This window comes from Heterodontus francisci, chromosome 16 (genome assembly GCF_036365525.1).
Source record: "Heterodontus francisci isolate sHetFra1 chromosome 16, sHetFra1.hap1, whole genome shotgun sequence".
In the NCBI taxonomy this organism is placed as follows: Eukaryota; Metazoa; Chordata; class Chondrichthyes; order Heterodontiformes; family Heterodontidae; genus Heterodontus; species Heterodontus francisci.
In genome coordinates this window covers 100,270,475-100,296,567 of record NC_090386.1, presented here as the reverse complement: position 1 = coordinate 100,296,567, position 26,093 = coordinate 100,270,475, and the positions used below count along the sequence as shown (strand labels likewise).

Below are 26,093 nucleotides of genomic sequence, written 5' to 3'. Positions count from 1 at the left end.
CCTCTGCACCCTCTCCAAAGCATCTACATCCTTTAGGTGATGTGGCGACCAGAACTGCACACAGTATTCCAAATGTGGCCGAACCAAAGTCTTATACAACTGTAACATGACCTGCCAACCCTTGTACTCAATACCCCGTCCGATGAAGGAAAGCATGCCGTATGCCTTCATGACCACTCTATTGACCTGCGTTGCCACCTTCAGGGAACAATGGACCTGAACACCCAAATCTCTCTGTACATCAATTTTCCCCAGGACTTTTCCATTTACTGTATAATTCACTCTTGAATTGGATCTTCCAAAATGCATCACCTCGCATTTGCCCTGATTGAACTCCATCTGCCATTTCTCTGCCCAACTCTCCAATCTATCTATATTCTGCTGTATTCTCTGACAGTCCCCTTCACTATCTGCTACTCCACCAATCTTAGTGTCGTCTGCAAACTTGCTAATCAGACCACCTATACTTTCCTCCAAATCATTTATGTATATCACAAACAACAGTGGTCCCAGCACGGATCCCTGTGGAACACCACTGGTCACACGTCTCCATTTTGAGAAACTCCCTTCCACTGCTACTCTCTGTCTCCTGTTGCCCAGCCAGTTCTTTATCCATCTAGCTAGTACACCCTGGACCCCATGCGACTTCACTTTCTCCATCAGCCTACCATGGGGAACCTTATCAAACGCCTTACTGAAGTCCATGTATATGACATCTACAGCCCTTCCCTCATCAATCAACTTTGTCACTTCCTCAAAGAATTCTATTAAGTTGGTAAGACATGACCTTCCCTGCACAAAACCATGTTGCCTATCACTGATAAGCCCATTTTCTTCCAAATGGGAATAGATCCTATCCCTCAGTATCTTCTCCAGCAGCTTCCCTACCACTGACGTCAGGCTCACCGGTCTATAATTACCTGGATTTTCCCTGCTACCCTTCTTAAACAAGGGGACAACATTAGCAATTCTCCAGTCCTCCGGGACCTCACCAATAAGGTGGTTAAGAAGGCTTTCCTTTATTAGCCAAGGTATAGAATATAAGAACAGGGAGGTTATGCTGGAACTGTATAACTCATTGGTTAGGCCACAACTTGAGTACTGCGTGCAGTTCTGGTTATCGCATTGCAGAAAGGATGTAATTGCACTAGAGAGGGTACAGAGGAGATTTACGAGGATGTTGCCAGGACTAGAGAAATGCAGCTATGAGGAAAGATTGGATAGGCTGGGGTTGTTCTCCTTGGAACAGAGAAGGCTGAGGGGAGATTTGATTGAAATGTACAAAATTGTGAGGGGCCTGGATAGAGTGGAGGTGAAGGGTCTATTCACCATAGCACAGAGGTCAGTGACGAGGGGGCATAGATTTAAAGTGATTGGTAGAAGGGTTAGAGGGGGGATGAGGAAAGTTTTTTTCACCCAGAATGTGGTGGGGATCTGGAACTCCTCTGCCTGAAAGGGTGGTAGAGGCAGGGGACCCTCATTGTATTAAAAAGGTGCCTGGATGTGCACCTGAAGTGTTGTAACCTACAGGGCAATGGACCAAATGCTGGAAAGTGGGATTAGGCTGTTTTTTTTCTGGCCGGCACAGACATGATGGGCCAAGTGTCTTCTTTCTGTGCTGTAAACTTTCTATGATTCTATCTGGTTGACTCTGAAATGACCGAGCACGCTTCTCAGTTGTATCAAACTGCCATGATGGACTACAGTGGTTTGGAAGATTGCTCGAGGGCAGTTACGACCGAGCAATTAATACTGGCCAGTGACGTTACATCCTGTTTTCAAAATTTTAAAGAATGAAAATAATTCAACAGGAGATGGAAATGGTACAAATATATTTTCAGGAGGGAAGGCTGATTGGGATGCCATGGATGATCGGGGGATTGCATCAAATTTGAAATTACAAAAAACAAGCATTTATTGATTAGAGGGCAGATATAAAGAATAGAGGAAAGCGACAGAAAGATTGGAAAGAATAAGGGAGAAAAATAACAAGAAGCATCAAAAAAAATTAGAAGTCCTATTGCTACTAAGAGAGCAGTCTAATGCCACTCGGTTTATCATTTCCATGTAGGCTTTTTGCTTGAGCAATCCCAAACTACTCCCACTGTCCCACTCTCCCCATAGCCCTGTATCAATCCCAAACTACTCCCACTGTCCCACTCTCCCCATAGCCCTATATCAATCCCCAAACTAAACCTACTGTCCCACTCTCCCCATAGCCCTGTATCAATCCCAAACTACTCCCACTGTCCCACTCTCCCCATAGCCCTATATCAATCCCCAAACTAAACCTACTGTCCCACTCTCCCCATAGCCCTGTATCAATCCCAAACTATTCCCACTCTCCCCATAGACCTTCATCAATCCCAAACTAATCCCACTGTCCCACTCTCCCTATAGCCCTGTATCAATCCCAAACTACTCCCACTGTCCCACTCTCCCCATAGCCCTATATCAATCCCCAAACTAAACCTACTGTCCCACTCTCCCCATAGCCCTGTATCAATCCCAAACTATTCCCACTCTCCCCATAGCCCTGTATCAATCCCAAACTATTCCCACTCTCCCCATAGACCTTCATCAATCCCAAACTAATCCCACTGTCCCACTCTCCCTATAGCCCTGTATCAATCCCAAACTACTCCCACTGTCCCACTCTCCCCATAGCCCTGTATCAATCCCAAACTAATCCCACTGTCCCACTCTCCCCATAGCCCTGTATCAATCCTAAATTAATCCCACTCTCCCCATAGCCCTGCATCAATCCCAAACTAATCCCACTGCCCCACTCTCCCTATAGCCCTGTATCAATCCCAAACTACTCCCACTGTCCCACTCTCCCCATAGCCCTGTATCAATCCCAAACTAAACCTACTGTCCCACTCTCCCCATAGCCCTGTATCAATCCCAAACTAAACCTACTGTCCCACTCTCCCCATAGCCCTGTATCAATCCCAAACTAATCCCACTGCCCCACTCTCCCCATAGCCCTGCATCAATCCCAAACTAATCCCACTGTCCCACTCTCCCCATAGCCCTGTATCAATCCCAAACTAATCCCAGTGCCCCACTCTCTTCCCACAGCCCTATCTCAGGGCCTATAACAAGTCCATAATGACACCTTCTTCCTCCAGGAGTTGCGAGTTGTTGAAGATGGAAATTATTTGTATTGTTTTGCTGATGTTGGTTTGAATTTTCTGGTTATTATTTTACAGCAGTGAAGAAGGAGCAGTCACTGATTGGTGAGTTGTAAAATTATTTGTGTCATTTATTTTGAAAAAAGAAAATAAATCAGAGAGCACAGTGCGGAGGTGGATTATTTAAGATATTAAGAACAGCAGAGAAGTGGATCTCTTCTGAGAGTGTTGATATGAAGCAGTTTCAGTGTAGAGTGATTATGAAGTGCTCCCATCATGTGCACAGCAACATCTCACAATCAGTTATCAGATGGATGACAAATAAAATTGGTTCATGATAACAATGTGAACGTGGGATGATTGATCACCACCTGAAGAGAAAGATGGGGCCTCAGTTTAACATCTCATCCAAAGGACAGCACTCCCTCAGTACCGACCCTCCAGCAGTGCGGCGCTCCCTCGGTACCGACCCTCCGGCAGTGCGGCGCTCCCTCGGTACCGACCCTCCGGCAGTGCGGCGCTCCCTCGGTACCGACCCTCCGGCAGTGCGGCGCTCCCTCGGTACCGACCCTCCGGCAGTGCGGCGCACCCTCGGTACTGATATTACCTGTGACATGCAAAACTGGACAGAATCCTGTCAATATTAGCGCATTCCCAGAGACCTCTGTCATAATCTGCTAAAAACATCAGTTACTATAAAGAATGATGCTGCTATTGCAGACGCTGTTCTGAATACTGTACAAGGAAAGGAATCATAGAGAGATACAGCACTGAAACAGGACCTTCGGCCCACCGAGTCTGTGCCGACCATCAACCACCCATTTATACTACTCCGACATTAATCCCATGTCCCCTACCACATCCCCACCTTCCCTCAATTCTCCTACCACCTACCTATACTAGGGGCAATTTATAATGGCCAATTTACCTATCAACCTGCAAGTCTTTGGCTGTGGGAGGAAACCGGAGCACCCAGCGGAAACCCACGCAGTCACAGGGAGAACTTGCAAACTCCACACAGGCAGTACCCAGAACTGAACCCGGGTCGCTGGAGCTGTGAGGGTGCGGTGCTAATCACTGCACCACTGTGCCGCCCCATGTTAAGGAGCCGGTCAATATTACTGTCCAAAAATGGTGCTGCTTTTTTCTCTATAAAACGCAAATAATTTAAACTGTCTAAAAGCAGTGTTCAGCCTCCAGGTGCAGTCCAGTGTGCGCGCGCTCTCTCTCTCTCACTGGGAAGAGTGATGTAGGTATTCCATCATGTGCTAGTAAGTCAGACAACTAAAATTCAGAATTTGCAGAGACTGTGATTGAGGTTTTCCACCGTCTACAAGGCACAAGTCAGGAGTGTGATGGAATACTCTCCACTTGCCTGGATGGGTGCAGCTCCAACAACACTCAAGAAGCTCGACACCATCCAGGACAAAGCAGCCCGCTTGATTGGCACCCCATCCACAAATATTCATTCTCTCCACCACCGACGAAGTCTCCTTAGACAGCACCTTCCAAACCCGTGACCTCTACCACCTAGAAGGACAAGGGCAGCAGACACATGGGAACACCACCACCTGCAAGTTCCCCTCCAAGCCACTCACCATCCTGACTTGGAACTATATCGCCGTTCCTTCACTGACATTGGTTCAAAATCCTGGAGCTCCCTCCCTAACAGCACTGTGGGTATACCTACCCCACAAGGACTGCAGTGGTTCAAGAAAGCAGCTCACCACCACCTCCTCAAAGGCAATTGGGATGGGCAATAAATGCTGGTCTTGCCACCAACGTCCACATCTCATGAATGAATAAAGAAATGGTGTGCTCCTGAATGTCCATCACCCTTTCCCACAGATCCCCAACACCCTGAATCCCCATGCACTGGGTTGAGCTTGCTCACTGTGGATAAAGACATTTCAAAATTTTAATGGCTGGTCCTCAACTAGGCTCCATCATTAAATGGAGGCAGATATTTCTTGTAGAATATAAACCATAAAGTGTCGGAAATACTCAGCAGGTCTGGCAGCATCTGTGGAGAGAGAAGTTAACATTGTGGAGTTAACATTTCAGGTCTGTGACCTTTCATCAGAACACATGATGAAAGGTAATAAAAACAAGAAATGCTGGAACCACTCAGCAGGTCTGGCAGCATCTGCTGAGTGGTTCCAGCATTTCTTGTTTTTATTTCAGATTTCCAGCATCCGCAGTATTTTGCTTTTATTTACATGATGAAAGGTCACTGACCTGAAACATTAACTCTGCTTCTCTCTCCACAGATGCTGCCAGACCTGCTGAGTATTTCCAGCACTTTGTTTTTATTTCAGATTTCCAGAATCTGCAGTATTTTACTTTTATTTCATATAGACACACAGTTGCATGTTACTGATGGTGCTTGCTGCGTTCAGGGTTTATTTCAATGTGAGACTTTGTGTTTTTCCATATTAATTCTGTTCCCTCTGTTAGTGCCAGATTATGATTACATCTCCCTGCATGGAGAGCAAGAGCTGCCTGATCAGATTGACTTCGATAAATCCTCCACCATTCCCAGGAACAGTGACATCAGCCTGAATTACAGGAAGATGTTCCAAGCCAAGCGCCCAGCATCAACAGTGAACCTGTTGGTCGACCCTGAGCCCATGATGACATCTCACATTGCTACAATTCGAAGAAAACCTTCCAGCAAGCCACCATTCCGGCGCGGCACAATCAGTGGTGTGCCCATCCCCATCCGGACTCCAGTGGTGCCTGTTCCAGGTCCACCCGTGTCCAGTAAGCCGATGGGGCTGGTGGTCTCTCGGACGGGCAGCGAGGAGTGTGTCAGCGTGCAGGGAGGGCGTTCTCACTTTGTGCAAAGGAAGCATGGAATCTGCAGCTCAACCCAAAGCCTGAGCATGGCCCAGAGCCCCGGCTACGCCCTGGTACCAGAGAAACCATTCCTGGTCAGCAGCCTCCAGCGTTCAGCCCCCAACCTCCAGAATGCCCAAGAATCGATGCCTGTAACAAACGCTACGGGAAATGGACTGACTGCACACCTGGGCACAAGCGGGGGTTCCCAAAGGACTGGCGGGGTCCACAATGTTGCTGCTACCCCCTCACCAACTGAGGGAGGCGATGTTTTGTCCATGATTCGCAGGGGAGTTAAACTGCGAAAGACTTTAACCAATGACCGTTCAGCCCCAAAGATCATTTAAAATATACAGACAGTGGGACAACTGCACACAAGTCTCTAGATCCATCACTTTGTCCTCTCACTTTCTTTTTTTGCCCTTTGTTTCAAAACTGGTAACAGTTCCTTCACTCCAAGTTCTCAGATTAAACTGTTATGCATGAAATATCAAGAACCTGCCACATCCCAGCTCTCCTGATGGCTCAGAAATCCTCATCTGCTCCTGTAGCACAGACTAGCGCAATGCTGAGCTGTGACCCCTGCAGGTTCAGCCTTGTGGAGGATGGGCTAAAATTGGATTCAGCACTCAGGTTAGAGATGAAAACTCAGGCCAGGTTCCCCTCCTGATCGCTGTCCAGTGATCTCCAAAACGCGGGTCTGCAGATACTGGGTGAGGGCAGGATTAGGGTGGGCTTCGATATTTTGCAGCATTGACCCACTCAGCTAACACTAAGCCTCTCTGCTCACAATTTGAAGATGGCCGTTTGGGGAACGTGATGCAGTTTCCATGGACCTTACCCCAGCCAATGCCTTCAGGAGAGAATGGGAAGAAATCGGGGTGAGGTGGGGCAATGGGGGTAACCCCCCAAAATGCTGAAACAAACTGTATTTGTTCCTTGCAGCAATCTTCACTGCCAGGAGCTCGATTTGTTCATTTGAAGTGTGTTTTGAGGTGGAGGGGCGTGGAAATAATTTTTTGATGACACTTCAGGGGATCTCCTCAGGATTTCAAACATGAAGCTTTTTACAAAAGACTTGTTTTAAGTTGCTCGGAGTTTGTAAAGGACATTGTTCTCTTGGCTACTTGGTGAAAAGCAGCACAATCTATCCTTCCACAGGAACCCCAACAGTTGGCTTGTGTTCTCTTCTAAACCTGCAAGGTTTAAAAAAACTGCATGGATGATGGGCAACTACAGATTTATTTTTTTCCTTGTGAATCTTACCATCGAAAGATATTTATTTGTGTCAGAATTGTGAAAGCTTCTGTTTGTAAAATGAGTTCTTGCTACAAATATTGGCGGTAAAATGCCACCATGACTCATTGAAGCGAAAGGTAAAGAATATCGTTTGTATATGTTAGTTTTTCAATCCCTTTTAAATTTTATCTTATACTGCTGGTGCCTATCGCATAGCTTTGTACTACTGGCATCTTAACAGATTGGGCTTGAGGGGCTGAGGGTTGACAATGTGTAAGGCGACCCATTTAATAATTTGTTCTTTTGGCTTAAGTGGGCAGTATTTAAAAATTGTCAGAGCATCCAAATTTTAATCGGGTATTAAAGTACGTTAGTTAGCTTGGCAATGTGAGCAGTCCGCTAAATTTTTTTAAAATGATAGGTTTAGCAACAAGTGCATCTCACCTGTAAGGTTTGTTCATCGACGCATTTCTGTAAGTGCAATGGTATAAAAAGCGTGCCCGCTGACCGCGGCCGGTGCCCGCTGACTGCGGCCGGCCATTGCCAAATAATCTTTTCTTCTTCGCTCGATTAAAGCTCACCAGAACCTCCATTCTATCTCCTGAGTTCCACAGTGCGAATTCTTGAAGGATCAGAAAAACCATTGATAAATAATTATATCAATTGATGTAAAGCAGAAAACCAAAATCAAATTTGGGGTGCAGCCTCTATGTCTCAGTAAGGTAAACTGTCAGACAGCTGAAGTTGTCCAGAGCTGTGGGAGGCAGGAAGTGTTAACTTCATAAGATGGAGTGGTTGGAAGTGCAAGTTTAATTGCCACAAACAGGGACCAGAAATGGAGAGATGGTACTGGTGTGAAATTGAACAGCAGCACCAGAAAACGATTAATGTTCAACCCAACACTCCGCCACACCTGAAATGACCACAGTTATTAGTTTTTAGGTGAGGCGTGTACACAAACACTTTGTGCTTTGACTAATACTGTCTGCACAGGAAGCAGCTTTCTTGATGAATGCTTTCCATAATTGGTTCCTTATAAATGGAGGGACTAATGATTATGTATAGACATCTGATAGTGTTTTCCACAGCCATGATAGACAGCTTATCAGCATTCTTTTTAAAAAGGCATTTATCCAGATTTGTTTTCTTTGGGCTACTAGATTGGCTTTTACTTTAAGATCATGCGATGGCTTCAGAGGCTGAAGGGCTGTCCAGCCACCTGGTGCTCTTCCAGAATCTTAGTCCACCATCCCCTCTCTAGCCTCCAATCGTATCTCGCACACTAGCCCCGCCATGTGCTGTCACCCACTGTGTTTGATGCCCTGAATCAGTGCCTCACTGTGTAAGGCAACATTTCCTGCTGTATGTTCTAAAACCTGTTACCTTGGTGTCTCTGAAAGTGCCTCTTCCCAGTAGATGTGCCATTTTCAACTCACAAGAGAATCATTTGCCTTTTGAATGGCTTTGAATTTTAATGCTCAGCCCAAATATCTGAACCCAAGGGACAGTCACAGACGGCTTGAATTAATTCCCGAACAGCAGAGTATCAATGTGAATATCTACGCAGGACTGACCTGCACCTTTGAGGGTCTAACACTGATGACATAAGCCTTACTGCTATAGCTGGGTTCACTGAACCAAAAACACCAATACTACATCTTTTCTGATGTGTTTTATAAAATCAGAGAAGACTATCCATTTTTGTTGTAATATTTGGGGAGTGGTTTATTTTTGGAAATGATTGATTTGACTACATTTGGTTTTTTTTTTTGCAAACTGGATGCTGCTCTTTGATAAATTGATGTTAAATGCAGAACAAATGTTAATAAATTTAATTACCAAAGACCAGGTCACTAGGAACTCCAAGTTTGCTGTCTGCCACTGCTCATATTTTATCCAGTCTCAATTGTGATGCACATCTCAGTCTTGAAAACTCCAGTTACTCTCCAGCCTTTTGGGGGAGAGTGTTCCAGATTTCTGCTCCTCTTTGTGTGAAAAATTCCTTCCTGACATCAGCCCTAGCTCTAACTTTAAGGTTATTCCCCCTCGTTCTGAATTACTCCCCACCCCGTCCTGAGGTGCGGGGCCCAGAACTGCATGTATTTTCCAATTGGCGGTCTGGTCAGAGCTCCATAGAGAAAAAGAATTGAGAATTTTGTGTTTGAAGATCAGCTCAAGCTCTGCTCTGTATCCATAGAGTTCTGTGTCCAGTCCAGTTTAGGTGATTAATTTTTGCATTGCAGATGAGGGTGAGTTTTATCCACTGGAGCATGGTTTTGTGCAGCATTTAAATCTTCCAATCAGAAAGGTGCAAAGTTGACCCAGCAGGTCTGGGCATCAAGCAAAGGCCCAAGGGTGACCAACTGAGAGCAGATTTAATTGGAGTGATTAGAATTAGAATTAGAACATTACAGCGCAGTACAGGCCCTTCGGCCCTCGATGTTGCGCCGACCTGTGAAACCATCTGACCTACACTATTCCATTTTCATCCATATGTCTATCCAATGACCACTTAAATGCCCTTAAAGTTGGCGAGTCTACTACTGCTGCAGGCAGGGCGTTCCACGCCCCTACTACTCTCTGAGTAAAGAAACTACCTCTCACATCTGTCCTATATCTATCACCCCTCAACTTAAAGCTATGTCCCCTCGTGTTTGCCATCACCATCCGAGGAAAAAGACTCTCACTATCCACCCTATCTAACCCTCTGATTATCTTATATGTCTCTATTAAGTCACCTCTCCTCCTCCTTCTCTCCAACGAAAACAACCTCAAGTCCCTCAGCCTTTCCTCGTAAGACCTTCCCTCCATACCAGGCAACATCCTAGTAAATCTCCTCTGCACCCTTTCCATAGCTTCCACATATTGCCATCCCTTTATATATCGGGCCTTGAACACACAGACCTTCTTAACATTAAAAAAAACTGTCTGCAAAAACAATCAGGTACTCAATATTCAAATCCATGCCACATGGAAAGCACAGAACAATAGACCTCTCCACCCAACAAGCTCATTTCTTCCACTGACTGTCCTATCTCTACTCAGTGCCGAATTCACTTCTTGAGGGTCAGTTCTTTATAAACTCCTCCTCATTGCCAAAAGATTACCAGGTTCCAAAATATTCATCCATCCTCAGTGCTCCATATCCAACTGAAGCTATCAGTGATGTCTGTTCCCCACTCACACCCCCAACTCTTCTATAATTTCAGTCACTGCTTCCAGTCTTATTTCTTTCTTTTCTGAGCAATGTTGGAACACAGCTTTTCTACTGTAATAAGCCCAGGATTTAGTTCCCGTTGGCCTGTTAACTGATACTAAAATCTTCAGTGAAACCCCTGTGATCTTAAACTATGGAACGGTTTCTGCAGCTTGTGTTGCATCGGTTGTGAGTTGACCTCGAGGTCAGTGACTACGATTGACAGTTGCACTGCACTTTGTGGTGAATCAAAATCTCTCTCCCTACCTGTCAATCCTGCCTCGAGCTGCATTGGCTGAAGCAGCACAGAGCTCAGGAAAGCATTTGGCAAATGCCTGTGTATGTTTCAAGGACTGTTGAAGGAAGAATCAATGAATTGAGTTGTAGTATTAGCGGACACGCAGCTTTGGATTTGAGAGACTGCAGATTGTTGGAAGAAAGGGAATAGTGACGGAGGTGTTGTGATGGGAGGTGAAGTGAAAGAAAGGGTCAGGAAATCATTTCAAGATGATTACTCTTTGGGAAGGTTGAGAGTCTGAACGGTGGGGGAAAGGAAGAGTCCAAGATCTGTGAGCCAAGCACATTAATATATCAACATGTATTAGCAAATCCTTTATGATGCAGTGTAATGAATGTGCCAAATTCTCTCTCATGGAGTGTGTCCCTTTAAGAAATGTTAATTGCATTCTGTGCGTTATCTATATTATACAGCAGTGCCCAGCAGTGAATAACTTTCCAGAAGATAGGTTGGTAAACACAACAGTAGTGATGGCCTTGGATGGGGGGAAATCAGGAACAATGCCAGATTTCTCTCTGCTGTAAGTGTATTATTCAGGAATGGATGATTTGCAGGTCACTTTAAGGAGTGTACAGTTCTCAAAATTAAAGCCAAAATTGAAACATTCATCAAATGTAGAAAGAAAGTAGTGATTGGGGAAAAAAGCACAATCTGGAAATCTTTGCAGTGGTTTGGCCCCTTGTTCATTCACCTCTTGAACCTTGATTCAAATCCAGCCCATACTGGCAGAATGAAGGCTGTGTGAGTGTGAGCTGGTTGTAGGATTCTGTGAGAGGCGAGTTAGCCCAGTCTCAGCTCAATGACCCTTGGGTTGTAAACCCACCAGCAAAACAACACATACTTCAGGACAAATCAAATCTCACCCGATCTTCATTTTGTTACAGCCTGGATCCCGAGGGAGGAAACTAACTGAGCTGTGTGCTCTCATGTTTATTCCATAATGGGCAGCAGGGTTGTCCTGTACGCCGGATGTATTACAAGGGCTCAGACTTCTGTACATGTGCATAGCTGCATATGTGCTTTGGCCAGTGTGCACGTGTTGTGTAAAGATGTCACGATGCTACCACCAAGACAGCAGGAAATGTTTGTGCATCATGAGGTCAGCTGTGAGAATAGTGTGTTTACTGATGCCACTCTGGGGTGGGGATCGAGGTCCAGCAAAAGGGTCGTCTTCACTGTTGGTCTACCAAAATTCCCAGCAGGTTTACCTCAACGTGCTTATTGTCTATGGGCACAAGAGCACTACAAAAATGGCTTTGAAGAGGATACAAGAATGGGTGATGGAAAAGCCTTGTTCAGGATATGGTGTACAGGATGCTCTCCCAGTTTGGGGCATTGTGGAGGGGGCATGATTCTAATGTCAGTTATACTCAAATCAGGAGACCTTTGATACTGGCACTGCTGACTAAAAGTGACACAAAGTTTAATTTCCAACACTGGCACCTCAGACCTCGATAAGCACAAAAGAAAAATACATAGGAGTATTTTTGCATAATCATTGCACTTTAGAACAGTAACCGGTTTACTTGGGGTGGGTGGAAGGAATTGTCAGAGCCTTTTATTAAATGCCATACACATTGGCCAATTGTGTTAATCAGTTTGCAAGTGTGCCATTCACAACTCAAGGTTTCTATTCTATCTTACCATGTGGGAAGGCAAAAAAGTCAGCATTTTTATTTGACAACTTTTCAGAAAGCTTTTTTTCTTCCAGATTGTTGAATACTGAATATCAAATGTTTATTAAAAGTTAAATAATTTAAAGAGACAGTATTCCTTTTTATACAAATTCAACCAAAATCCTGGAGTAGGACCTATGAACAAAACTGTTTTAATCCTTTAGCATCCAGAAAAAGCTTTAAAAGTTAATCATTTTAAAAAATCATTTTCAAGATTTATATTAATATTACACTATTACAATATGAAGCAGTTAAGATCTTTGTCGCCTAACCGTTTATAGTAAATTATAAATCCTCCTGAGTAGTTATCCAGTTTACTGTAAATAGGGTTGTATATGGGATCTTGGTACTCAATCTACAGTCCAACTAGATAGAGACTCTCCCTGGAACTGTTAAAGTGGGAAGTTAATAGATTTGAGGTGAGAGTTTGGGTGCAAACTCTCCCTCAATATCTGTTCATTTCTTTCATTGTTTTCCCTTTCAATGTTTTGTTGGGTTATCCACCAGACATGGTCTGATTGGTAAGTAGACAACTCATTGCCTGTGCCTAGTCCACTGGCCTCGAGAACCCAAAGTAGCCACCACAAGGTGTTCAAGAGCCACCTACTGTAGAGGCCTGATCCGGTCAGGGGAAAAAAACCTGACCCGAGCCTGACCCGGCCCGAGTCCCTCCAATTTTTCCCATGCCCGACCACCGGAATATTCCCTTTCCCTACCTTGTGATTCCGAATCTGCAGGAAGCTGCAGCATGAGCGTGATGACGTCATAGACGCTCACTGTGCAGACTCAGAGTTTCCCTCCTTGACATTCCGGACTCCCAGCTCAGGTAGGTTTTTGAACTTTTCACACTTACCAGCAGAGCAAAAAGCAAGACGTGTGTGTCCGACCCAAACCGAGCCCGACCTGAACCTGACACGTCGTCGGGGTCGGGTAGCAGGCCTTTAACCTGCTGGCTCATTCTCCAATCTGACTTTGCTTCCCCCTACAGCCCAAGGATTAGACAATCCTGGATTCCATCTGGTTCTCCAGAATCTGACAGCTCAGTAATCGATTGCAGGCATGAGACTTCACCATGTCTTTGAGCTCCAGTATTCCGATAGAATAAACTTATGTTTTTTCCAAACAGTCAGAATTCCCTCTCTGAACATTTTAACAGAGATAACTAATTTGTTCTGCAAAATTCCCCCTCTTAAATGCTCTGATACTCGTGGTCATGTGGCTAAAGGTCACTAGGCCTGGACAATGATTTATTCTTCACCGCTTCTTTTAGGATCTACAATGAAACAAGCCAATGTGTTTGGAATAAAGACAATACTGAAAGGTGCCAGTGAGTTAGGCAACTGTTGTACCTCACAAGTGATAGATTTCAGTGTGAACTCTACAGTGTATACTTCTCACATTACTGGCAGAGCTGTAGGATTGCTCCTACTGATCACACTCTTCACACAAGAGTAGACCAGTGTGATAACATTTGGTTCAATGTGAGATCATTGCTGTGCTTCATTCCCACCAGGGACGTCCTTAGGAAGCAGTGCACGTGGGTTCATACCCACTATTGGCACAAACCCCAGCCTGCTTTCCAATTGAAACCCTCCAAAGTACAATAATTGGTCACGAGTGTCCTTTGTTTAGGGCTATTCAAGTGAGTTGGGGGGTTTATTCCATTGAGGCACACTTACTGCTGTGACATCACCTCACTACACAAACTCTTTGAAGCAAAGAAATGGAGGGTTAAGACCTGATTCTGATTCCAATCGGCTGAAAATGGCACAAAGGTTTCTTGATCTGCAAGAATTTGTTTTCTGATGGTTTTTAATACATTTCTCAGCATGACGACCAAAATGGGTACTGTCTCTTTAAAGCCCTGTTGCTACAGTTGTGTTTGATTGTTGGGTTGTTTTGAGAGTTGATCTCTTTTTCTTTGTTGTATAAGGATTCTAGTAATTTTGTTTTCTTTGTAGTGACTGCTGCAGCCTTAAATTAAAGGAATAAGGGGGAAAATTCTCTCGCACTGTCTTCACTTACATATTTGAGAACCAACATGGATTTTAAGCTAATAGCCCAACTCTCCCCAGACAACTGTTCCATTTAGAATTCAATATATTTGAAGTGTAGATTAAGTATATTTTGAAGTCAGTGAGTTCATTATCATGTTAACGTTCTTTTCAAATTCCTGTTCTAACATAGGCTTCTTTTACATAGATTAGAACCATAAGTTTACAAACCCCCCCACTCATTGTGTTTAGTATGTCTTTGCTCAGACCAATGCCACTTTCCAGCTACCAACCCAAAGCCCTACATCTTTCTCTGCTTCAAATATTTATCCCTTAAAAGCTGCAGTGGTCCCGAACTCATCCATTCCGAGGCAAAATATTCCGTGCTCCATCAACTCTTCCCACAATCCACAGCCTGGAGGCCTAGGCTCTCCGGATTTCCTGTGCCAGAGGCCCGGGGTCTCCAGGATTTTTCCCGGCGGAGGCCCAGTGTCTCCTGGGTTTCTGCGCTGCAGGCCTGGGCTCTCCGGATTTCCCGTGCTGCGGGCCCAAGCTATTCTGCATTTCCCACACTGGAGGCCTGGGCTACCAGCTAACTTGGCACAGACCAAATGGTCAAACCTTCTTGGTCTCTATGGGTCAGTTCCAATTTGGGCACAAATGGACCAACTAACCCTTTGGGGTAACGCAAAGAAAGTGACCTTCATCCAACCAGTAACCTCCAGCCATAACTGTGCTATACTGCCAGCTTGAAAGGAAACCAGCTGGACAGGGACCACTGTCGTCAGGTGCCACCCTGTATAACAAACTGCAGTCTGGCCCAATACTGGTGGGAGGCAGCTGATGAGCAGAATTTGTCTGGTACATTAGGAGCAGAGGGGATTAGGGCAAAATTAACGCTGATCTCTCAGTGTCGTAGCATAGTGTTTATGTTCCTGGACTAGTAGTGCAGAGACATGAGTTTAAATCCCACCACAACAGTTGGGAAATTTGAATTCAGTTAAAGTAGCATCAGTAATGGTGACTGTGAAAACGATTGGGTTGTTGTAAAACGAAACACCCAACTGGTTCACTAATGCCTTTTAAGGAGGGAAATCTGCCATCCACAGCCAGTCTATATGTGACTCCAGCCCCACAGGAATGTGGTTGACTCTTAACTGCCCTCTGAAATGTCTGAGCAAGCCACTCAATTGTATCAAACCTGCTATGACGCACTGCAGCAGTTTAAGGTGGCAGCTCGCCACCACCTTCTCAAGGGCAATTAGGGATGGGCAATAAATGCTGTCCTTGACGGCGACGCCCACATCCAATGAATAAATAATTTTTTAAAACACAACTGATATAGTGATTGAATTGCAAAGCACTGACTGGCAGACATGGCCAACTATCTGAGGGGAGGTGGACGGGAATCTGGGACGTTAATTTTAGAATATTATTTCTTATACAAACCTTCGTTGGGGGTGTGGGGGCAGAGACTAAATAGCAGCCCCTGCAACTGTGATTCTCAAAACCATCAGCTCATCTTAAAATGTTTCTGTCTGGAGTTTACACAGCCTAAATGGAAGAAAACAATTGGTTCCATCATTCTTCAGTTCTTCTCCCACCTGCACTGATTGGTTCTGGTGATCTCCAGCTTTGTGTTTTGACTGATCGGATTCAGCAAATCCCAGTGACGAATAGCTGCATAGTCTAGAGAGTTGCTGACCAGGATCATGAGGGCTGAAATTTTTAAGTTGGTCAATTCAGGAACCTCCATGTCTGCCCCGGTATAGTTGGATTTTCCCAATCTCTGCCAAGCGGCTGATGATATGAGTCTCAAAGGTCGCGTTGTGTACTCCTGTTCTGTGGAAAGCTCCAGCTAACCGGTTATTTTCCCAATAATGGTGCCAGTTACCCTTCCTGTCTGCACCGTAGCCGAACACCGACAGCTGTTGGTTAGAACATGGCAAAGACAGCAAAATTATTGACGGAAATTTCCTAGCCTGTGCTCTGGACATTTCCCTATAGAATCTCAGAATTGTTACAGCGCAGAAGGTGGTCATTCGGCCCATCGTGTCCGCACTGACTCAGAGAAATTCCCTCAGTCCCATTCCCCTGCCTTCTCCGCGTAACCCTGCACATTTTTCCTTTTCATATAACTTGAGTTCCCTTTTGAATGCTTCATTTGAACCTGCCTCCACCACACTCTCAGGCAGTGCATTCCAGACCTTAATCACTCGCTGTGTGAAATTTTTTTTCCTCATGTCACTTTTGCTTCTCTTAGCAAATACTTTAAATCTGTGCCCTCTCATTCTCGATCCTTTCACAAGTGGGAACAGTTTCTCTCTATCTCCTCTGTCCAGACCCCTCATGATTTTGAATACCTCTATCAAATCACCTCTCCGCCTTCTCCAAGGAAAACAGTCCTAACTTCTCCAATGTATCTTCATAATTGAAATTCCTCATCCTTGGAACCATTCTCATGAAGCTCTTCTGTACTCTCTCCAATGCCCTCACGTCTTTGCTCATGTGTGGCGCCCAGAATTGGATGCAATGCCCCAGCTGAGGCTGAACTAGTGTCTTATACAAGTTCAATATAACTTCCTTGCTGCTGTACTCTATGCCCCTATTAATAAATGGGTGCAGCTCCAACAACACTCGAGAAGCTCGACACCATCCAGGACAAAGCAGCCTGCTTGATCGGCACCCCATCTACAAACATTCACTCCCTCCACCACCGATGCACAGTGGAAGCAGTGTGTACCATCTACAAGATGCACTGCAGCAACGCACGAAGGCTCCTTAGACAGCACCTTCCAAACCCGCGACCTCTACCAACTAGAAGGACAAGGGCAGCAAATGCATGGGAACAGCATCACCTGCAAGTTCCCCTCCAAGTCACACACCATCCTGACTTGGAACTATATCGCCGTTCCTTCACTGTCACTGGGTCAAAATCCTGGAACTCCCTTCTTAACAGCACTGTGGGTCTACCTACCCCACATGGACTGCAGCAGTTCAAGAAGGCAGCTCACCACCACCTTCTCAAGGGCAATTAGGGATGGGCAATAAATGCTGGCCTGGCCAGGGATGCCCACATCCCATGAATGAATAAAAAAAAAATAAAGCCCAGGATACTGAATGCTTTATTAACCACTCTCTCAACCTGTCCTGCCACCTTCAATGAAATATGCACATATTAGAATTAGAATTAGAATTAGAATATTACAGCGCAGTACAGGCCCTTCGGCCCTCGATGTTGCGCCGATCATCTGACCTACACTATTCCATTTACATCCATATGTCTATCCAATGACCACTTAAATGCCCTTAAAGTTGGCGAGTCTACTACTGTTGCAGGCAGGGCGTTCCACGCCCCTACTACTCTCTGCGTAAAGAAACTACCTCTGACATCTGTCCTATATCTTTCACCCCTCAACTTAAAGCTATGTCCCCTCGTGTTTGCCATCCTCATCCGAGGAAAAAGACTCTCACTATCCACCCTATCTAACCCTCTGATTATCTTGTATGTCTCTATTAAGTCACCTCTCCTCCTCCTTCTCTCTAACGAAAACAACCCCAAGTCCCTCAGCCTTTCCTCGTAAGACCTTCCTTCCATACCAGGCAACATCCTAGTAAATCTCCTCTGCACCCTTTCCAAAGCTTCGACATCCTTCCTATAATGCGGTGACCAGAACTGCACGCAATACTCCAGGTGCGGCCTCACCAGAGTTTTGTACAGCTGCATCATGACCCCGTGGCTCTGAAACTCGATCCCCCTACTAATAAAGGCTAACACACCATATGCCTTCTTAACAGCCCTATTAACCTGGGTAGCAACTTTCAGGGATTTATGTACCTGGATACCAAGATCTCTCTGCTCATCTACACTACCAAGAATCTTCCCATTAGCCCAGTACTCTGCATTGCTGTTACTCCTTCCAAAGTGAATCACCTCACACTTCTCCGCATTAAACTCCATTTGCCATCTCTCAGCCCAGCTCTGCAGCCTATCTATGTCCCTCTGTACCCTACAACACCCTTCGACACTATCCACAACTCCACCGACCTTCGTGTCATCCGCAAATTTACTAACCCACCCTTCTACACCCTCATCCAGGTCGTTTATAAAAATGACAAACAGCAGTGGCCCCAAAACAGAACCTTGCGGTACACCACTAGTAACTAAACTCCAGGATGAACATTTGCCATCAACCACCACCCTCTGTCTTCTTTCAGCTAGCCAATTTCTGATCCAAAGCTCTAAATCACCTTCAACCCCATACTTGCGTATTTTCTGCAATAGCCTACCGTGGGGAACCTTATCAAACGCCTTACTGAAATCCATATACACCACATCCACGGCTTTACCCTCATCCACCTGTTTGGTCACCTTCTCGAAAAACTCAATAAGGTTTGTGAGGCACGACCTACCTTTCACAAAACCGTGCTGACTATCGCAAATGAACTTATTCTTTTCAAGATGATTATAAATCCTGTCTCTTATAACCTTTTCCAACATTTTACCCACAACCGAAGTAAGGCTCACAGGTCTATAATTACCAGGGCTGTCTCTACTCCCCTTCTTGAACAAGGGGACAACATTTGCTATCCTCCAGTCCTCCGGCACTACTCCTGTCGACAATGACGACTTGAAGATCAACAACAACGGCTCTGCAATCTCCTCCCTGGCTTCCCAGAGAATCCTAGGATAAATCCCATCTGGCCCAGGGGACTTATCTATTTTCACTCTTTCCAAAATTGCTAACACCTCCTCCTTGTGAATCTCAATCCCATCTAGCCTAGTAGGCTGTATCTCAGTAATCTCCTCGGCAACATTTTCTTTCTCTACTGTAAATACTGACGAAAAATATTCATTTAACGCTTCCCCTATCTCCTCTGATTCCGCACACAACTTCCCACTACTATCCTTGATTGGCCCTGTTCTAACTCTTATCATTCGTTTATTCCTGATATACCTATAGAAAGCCTTGTTCCTGCACCCCCTTTAGAATTGTGCTCTTTATTTTATATTCTCTCTCCAAATGAATCACTTCACATTTCTCTGTATTGAACTTCATCTGCCACTGTCTGCCCATTCCAACAACTTGTCTACATCCTTTTGAAGTTCTACACTATCCTCCTCACAGTTCACAATGCTTCCAAGTTTCATATCATCTGCAATCTTTGAAATTGTGCCCTGTACACCAAGGTCCAGGTCATTTATATATCAGGAAAAGCAAGGGTCCCAACACTGATCCCTGGGGAACTCTACTACAAACCTTCCTCCAGCCCAAAAAACATCCATTAACCACTACTGTTTGTTTCCTGTCTCTCAGTCAATTTCATATCCTTGTCACTACTGTCCCTTTTATTCCATGAGCTACAAGTTTGCTCACAAGTCTGATGTGTGACACTGTATCAAATGCCTTTTGAAAGTCCATGTACACCACATCAACAGCATTGCCCTCATCAACCCTTTTTGATACCTCCTCAAAAAACTCCAAGTTAGTTAAACATGATTTTCCCTTCAGAAATCCATGCTGGCTTTCCTTAATTAACTCGCATTTGTCCATGTGACAATTGGTTTTGTCCTGAATTATTTTTTCTAGAAGTTTCCCCACAACCGAAGTTAAACTGACTGGCCTGTAGTTGCTGGGCTATAGACGGAGCTGAAGGGGACAGCATGGTCACTAGATCTTTCTCTCAGAGGCAAGAATGACAAAGGCCTGGTTCCAAGTTACCTGCTCACGTAAGGTCAATATCTCAGGACTGTGACCTTTTGTTGATTTGGAAGCAAGAGAAAGATGGAGAGATTGTAATGTGACCAGTCAGCAAGTCTCAGATTCATCAACTTCTGAATGCAAGCTCCAATAACTGTGTTTTAGCAACTGACAGTTTGGATCTTGTTAAAGGAGAAAAAGGGATCTTTTATTCTGAATACCCTCCAATTTTCTACTGAAAAACATTAGTGGATCTCCCATGGCGATGCTCACAGGGCCCTTAGAAAAATTAAAAACCTAAAATACAATTAGATTTTAAAAAATGTGTTCTGGTCCATGATATCTTGTGATTAGCATCGACCAATCAGAAACACCACTGACTCACTACTGACACACAAATATTCAATATTAAAGGCGCCAAATGCCTAAAAATAAGAAAAGAAAAATCCCTCGATGTTTCAGAGTGTCCAATTGTTCTTTTCCGTCAGTTTCTTGGGTTAATATTCAAGCGGCTGATCTCTGCATCTTCATTTACCGCATTGGGACCATGAGCTTGCATTGGCCTAGCTTGCAATCTGATTTGGAAAAACCCAATCCCAACTTGTAACTGAGTTGAGTGCGTGATTCTCAAAAGGGACATTGCAAAGTCTGCATTTACACTGCAATTTAATCATAGAAATTACAGCACACAAACAGCCCATTGGGCCCTTGTCAGTGTTTATGCTCCACATGAGCCTCCTCCCACCCCTCATCATTTCACCCTATCAACATATCCTTCTATTCCTTTCACCCTCATGTTTATCCAGCTTCCCCTTAAATGTATCTATAACTATTCACCTCAACCACTTCCTGTGCTGGCAAGTTCCACATTCTCACCACTGTCTGGGTAAGGAAGTTTCTCAGGAATTCCCCATTGGATTTATTGGTGACTATCTTATATTAAGTTTTGGATTCCCTACCTTTACCCTATCAAAAGGCTATCAATTTTAAAAATCTCTAACAGGTCTAGAGAAAAGAGTCCCAGTCCCAGATCTTCAGCAACATCTCAAAATGCTTCATAAACAATGAATGACTCTGAAGGGTACTGACTTGTTAAGTGAGAAAATGCACCAGTCATTGTACAAAGTGGCTCCTACAAGTAACACTGAGGTGAGTGTTGGTTGGATCTGATTTTGATGTTGAGGGAGAAATGCTGGTTGGGTCTACAAGAGAATGTCCACTGAGTGACCTCAGCTTGATCTGGACCAAAGAACGAGATCTTCAATGGGACCACACCCTCCTAGTGTCAGGCTGGACCACGTGCTCAGCACCAAAGTCAGACTACAACATGTCATCTGCTGACTCAGCGGAGAGTGCTGCCAACTAGACAAAAACTTCAATGAAGAGCTCTGATGAAATGGTAAATGTTTCTTTCTACATAGCCTGACCTGCTGAGCATTTTCCAGCATTTTCTATTTTTATTTCAATGCCAAGGCACTCACTCTAGACTTTGCTTCCCCATTTGAATCTCTGTAATGAAGAGAATCACACCTAGTCTTGTTTTGGCTCATTGGCAGCTGAGTGCTGTGGATGGGCTGCTGGAGGAATCAGCACTTGGTTTCTCTGTTTGGTCTTACCTGATCACAGATGTGAAGCCCGAAGATGAGTGCCAGCATCCCAGTGGAAGGATAACGCCCATGGTGCTCGGTCCATTTATCGTGGATATACTTGAAAAAGGTTGGATGAAAGATGACTACCTAGTGGGATGGTAACATGAGATATTATAGATGGGGATAAGTGGGACGGTTATGTTCTTGGTTCAATCTCTGGGGTTTTTTTCTTGGAGTGGACGATCCCTGGAATAAATGACTGCTATTGGACAACACGAGACATTTTGGAGAAAATATTTGCAGGAGGGCAGTCGGAACACTCGGAATTACTCTGATTAGAGGCACTAGTGTGTTGGCTTTTGTATATACACACACACATTAAATATATTGGCACATATGTACACAACATACACTTGCATATTCACATTTTTGTTTTCACCTACACACACTAGATTGATATACTTCAGTCATGTGAACATGGTACATGTCGCTATCACATTAACATAAAAGCAGTTCGTCTCACCTTGTCTCGATCAGCTTTAATGTATCTTTTCACTCTCTTGTAGGTCCTGGAAAGGAAGAAACAACTGAAATGGAGGTGTTTACTGCCAGAGTAATACAATCAGAAACATCAGGGACAGGAGAACCAAATGTGGTGAGAGGAGACTGAACAGAACACACTTGTGTACAAAGCCAGAGGAGAAGGGTCGTGCATAGGTCATCAACACCAGAGCACCTGTCAGAACACCTCAATACATTCTACAGGAGGGAAATCAGAAAGCACTGCTTCACACAAAGGGTTGTGGAAATCTGGAACTCTCTTCCCCAACTAGGGGTCAACTGGAGCTTTCAATACTGAGATTGCTAGATTTTTTGGGGGTAAGGGTATCGAGAGATACAGAGCAAAGGCAGCTAAATGGAATTGAGGAACTAACTGAATGGTGGAACAGGCTCGAGGGGTTGAATGGTTCACTCTGATCCTAATGTTCCTAAGTAGGGGGGACGGGAACTGTACAGGGGTTGGAAGAGTTAGGCATCAGTCTATAAGCAGGTTGTGAGTGCGATGAAAGCTGGAAGGAGGGATTTGAATGCGGAGTGATGGAGGTGGAGAGTTGGAGTTGAGTGGCAGTGATGCAGTTCAGGGCATTAGGTAAAAAGGGAGGCAACTGAAATGGGCTGATGGTTGGTGAGGACAGAAGAAGGACACAGAAAGACTGGTAATGGGCAGGCACTTGGCGGATGAAATTTAATGCAGAGAAGTATGAAGTGATATATTAGCATAGAAAACAGGGAAAGATTTACAGCACAGGAGGAGGCTATTCAGCCCATCATGTCTGTGCCAGCTGAAAAAGAGCTATCAAGCCTAATCCATTTTCCAGCTCTTGGTCCGTAGTCCTATAGGTTACAGCACTTCAAGTGCACATCCAAGTGTTTTTTAAACACAATTAGGGTTTCTGCCTCGACCGCCCTTTTCAGGTAGTGAGTTCCAGACCCCCACCACCCTCTGGATGAAAGAATACTCCTCAATTTACCTCTAATCCTTCTACAAATTATTTTAAATCTATGCCCCATGGTTATTGACTCTGCTAAGGGAAATATGTCCTTCCTATCAACTCCATGTAGGCTCCTCATAATTTTATACACCTCAATTTAATCTACCCTCGGCCTCCTCTGTTCCAAAGTAAACAATCCCAGCCTCTCCAATCTTTCCTCATGGTTAAAATTCTCCATTCCTAGCAACATCCTTGTAAATTTCCTCTGCAAGGAGAGTATTACAGCGACAGAAAGGACGTTTGAGGACTCGTCTACTGAGGTAGTATGGGCCGAGGTTAGAAACAGGAGAGGTGAGGTCACCCTGTTGGGAGTCTTTTATAGACCTCCAAATAGTTCCAGAGATGTAGAGGAAAGGATAGCGAAGATGATTCTCGACAGGGGCGAGAGTAACAGGGTAGTTGTTATGGGGGACTTTAACTTTCCAAATATCGCCTGGAAATACTATAGTTCGAGTACTTTAGATGGGTCAGTTTTTGTCCAGTGTGTGCAGGAGGGTTTTCTGACACAGTATGTAGACAGGCCAACCAGGGGCGATGCCACATTGGATTTGGTACTGGGTAATGAACCCGGCCAGGTGTTAGATTTAGATGTAGGTGAGCACTTTGGTGATAGTGATCACAATTCGGTTAGGTTTACCTTAGCGATGGGCAGGGACAGGTATATACCGCAGGGCAAACATTATAGCTGGGGGAAAGGAAATTATGATGCGATTAGGCAAGATTTAGGATGCGTAGGATGGGGAAGGAAACTGCAGGGGATGGGAACAATCGAAATGTGGAGCTTATTCAAGGAGCAGCTACTGCGTGTCCTTGATAAGTATGTACCTGTCAGGCAGGGAGGAAGTTGTCGAGCGAGGGAGCCGTGGTTTACTAAAGAAGTTGAAGCGCTTGTCAAGAGGAAGAAGAAGGCTTATGTTAGGATGAGACGTGAAGGCTCAGTTAGGGCGCTTGAGAGCTACAAGCTAGCCAGGAAGGATCTAAAGGGAGAGCTAAGAAGAGCAAGGAGAGGACACGAGAAGTCATTGGCGGATAGGATCAGGGAAAACCCTAAGGCTTTCTATAGGTATATCAGGAATAAAAGAATGACGAGAGTTAGATTAGGGCCAATCAAGGATAGTAGTGGGAAGTTGAGTGTGGAATCAGAGGAGATAGGGGAAATGTTAAATGAATATTTTGCGTCAGTATTTACAGTAGAGAAGAAAATGTTGTCGAGGAGAATACTGAGATTCAGGCTACTAGGCTAGATGGGATTGAGGTTCACAAGGAGGAGGTGTTATCAATTTGGGAAAGTGTGAAAATAGATAAGTCCCCTGGGCCAGATGGGATTTACCCTAGGATTCTCTGGGAAGCTAGGGAGGAGATTGCAGAGCCTTTGTCCTTGATCTTTATGTCGTCATTGTCGACAGGAATAGTGCCGGAAGACTGGAGGATAGCAAATGTTGTCCCCTTGTTCAAGAAGGGGAGTAGAGACAGCCCTGGTAATTATAGACCTGTGAGCCTTACTTCGGTTGTGGGTAAAATGTTGGAAAAGGTTATAAGAGATAGGATTTATAATCATCTTGAAAAGAATACGTTAATTAGCGATAGTCAGCACGGTTTTGTGACGGGTAGGTCGTGCCTCACAAACCTTATTGAGTTTTTCGAGAAGGTGACCAAACAGGTGGATGAGGGTAAAGCAGTGGATGTGGTGTATATGGATTTCAGTAAGGCGTTTGATAAGGTTCCCCACGGTAGGCTATTGCAGAAAATACGGAAGTATGGGGTTGAAGGTGATTTAGAGTTTTGGATCAGAAATTGTCTAGCTGAAAGAAGACAGAGGGTGGTGGTTGATGGCAAATGTTCATCCTGGAGTTTAGTTACTAGTGGTGTACCGCAAGGATCTGTTTTGGGGCCACTGCTGTTTGTCATTTTTATAAATGACCTGGAAGAGGGTGTAGAAGGGTGGGTTAGTACATTTGCGGATGACACTAAGGTCGGTGGAGTTGTGGATAGTGCCGAAGGATGTTGTAGGGTACAGAGGGACATAGATAGGCTGCAGAGCTGGGCTGAGAGATGGCAAATGGAGTTTAATGCGGAAAAGTGCGAGGTGATTCACTTTGGAAGGAGTAACAGGAATGCAAAGTACTGGGCTAATGGGAAGATTCTTGGTAGTGTAGATGAACAGAGAGATCTTGGTGTCCAGGTGCATAAATCCCTGAAGGTTGCTACCCAGGTTAATAGGGCTGTTAAGAAGGCATATGGTGTGTTAGCTTTTATTAGTAGGGGGATCGGGTTTTGGAGCCACGAGGTCATGCTGCAGCTGTACAAAACTCTGGTGAGACCGCACCTGGAGTATTGCGTGCAGTTCTGGTCACCACATTATAGGAAGGATGTGGAAGCTATGGAAAGGGTGCAGAGGAGATTTACTAGGATGTTGCCTGGTATGGAGGGAAGGTCTTACGAGGAAAGGCTGAGGGACTTGAGGTTGTTTTCGTTGGAGAGAAGGAGGAGGAGAGGTGACTTAATAGAGACATATAAGATAATCAGAGGGTTAGATAGGGTGGATAGTGAGAGTCTTTTTCCTCGGATGGTGATGGCAAACACGAGGGGACATAGCTTTAAGTTGAGGGGTGATAGATATAGGACAGATGTCAGAGGTAGTTACTTTACTCAGAGAGTAGTAGGGGCGTGGAACGCCCTGCCTGCAGCAGTAGTAGACTCGCCAACTTTAAGGGCATTTAAGTGGTCATTGGATAGACATATGGATGAAAATGGAATATTGTAGGTCAGATGGTTTCACAGGTCGGCGCAACATCGAGGGCCGAAGGGCCTGTACTGCGCTGTAATGTTCTAATTCTAAAAAAAAAATCCTCTCTAGTGCAATCACATCTT

General features: G+C 44.8%; 3 protein-coding genes across 15 annotated transcripts in view; 1 reads left to right on the top strand and 2 right to left on the bottom strand.

Moving 5' to 3' along the window:
* The window catches only part of mtss1 (MTSS I-BAR domain containing 1), a 171,527-nt gene extending 157,151 nt beyond the window's left edge, over window positions 1-14,376 (top strand). Inside the window, exons 16-17 of the mRNA XM_068048606.1 lie at window positions 3,216-3,242; window positions 5,595-14,376. Coding sequence (XP_067904707.1) covers window positions 3,216-3,242; window positions 5,595-6,322 — 755 coding nt within the window. The 3' untranslated portion in view covers window positions 6,323-14,376. The remainder of the gene's footprint in view (window positions 1-3,215; window positions 3,243-5,594) is intronic.
* LOC137378417 (uncharacterized) overlaps window positions 1-26,093 on the bottom strand; it is a 576,275-nt gene that overhangs the window by 411,802 nt on the left and 138,380 nt on the right. The gene's annotated exons all lie outside the window — the stretch shown is intronic.
* The window catches only part of st3gal8 (ST3 beta-galactoside alpha-2,3-sialyltransferase 8), an 88,675-nt gene continuing 65,833 nt past the window's right edge, over window positions 3,252-26,093 (bottom strand). For 10 of the 13 annotated variants that reach the window (XM_068048732.1, XM_068048728.1, XM_068048730.1 and 7 more), the window contains 3 exons: window positions 22,193-22,238; window positions 21,697-21,816; window positions 12,092-16,306 (listed from right to left, as the gene is read on the bottom strand). In XM_068048732.1, coding sequence (XP_067904833.1) covers window positions 16,121-16,306; window positions 21,697-21,816; window positions 22,193-22,238 — 352 coding nt within the window. In that variant the 3' untranslated portion in view covers window positions 12,092-16,120. Of the gene's footprint in view, window positions 3,760-7,658; window positions 7,837-12,091; window positions 16,307-21,696; window positions 21,817-22,192; window positions 22,239-26,093 lie in introns of those variants that run through there. The other 3 variants (XR_010976595.1, XR_010976596.1, XM_068048734.1) reach the window with 3 other exon arrangements.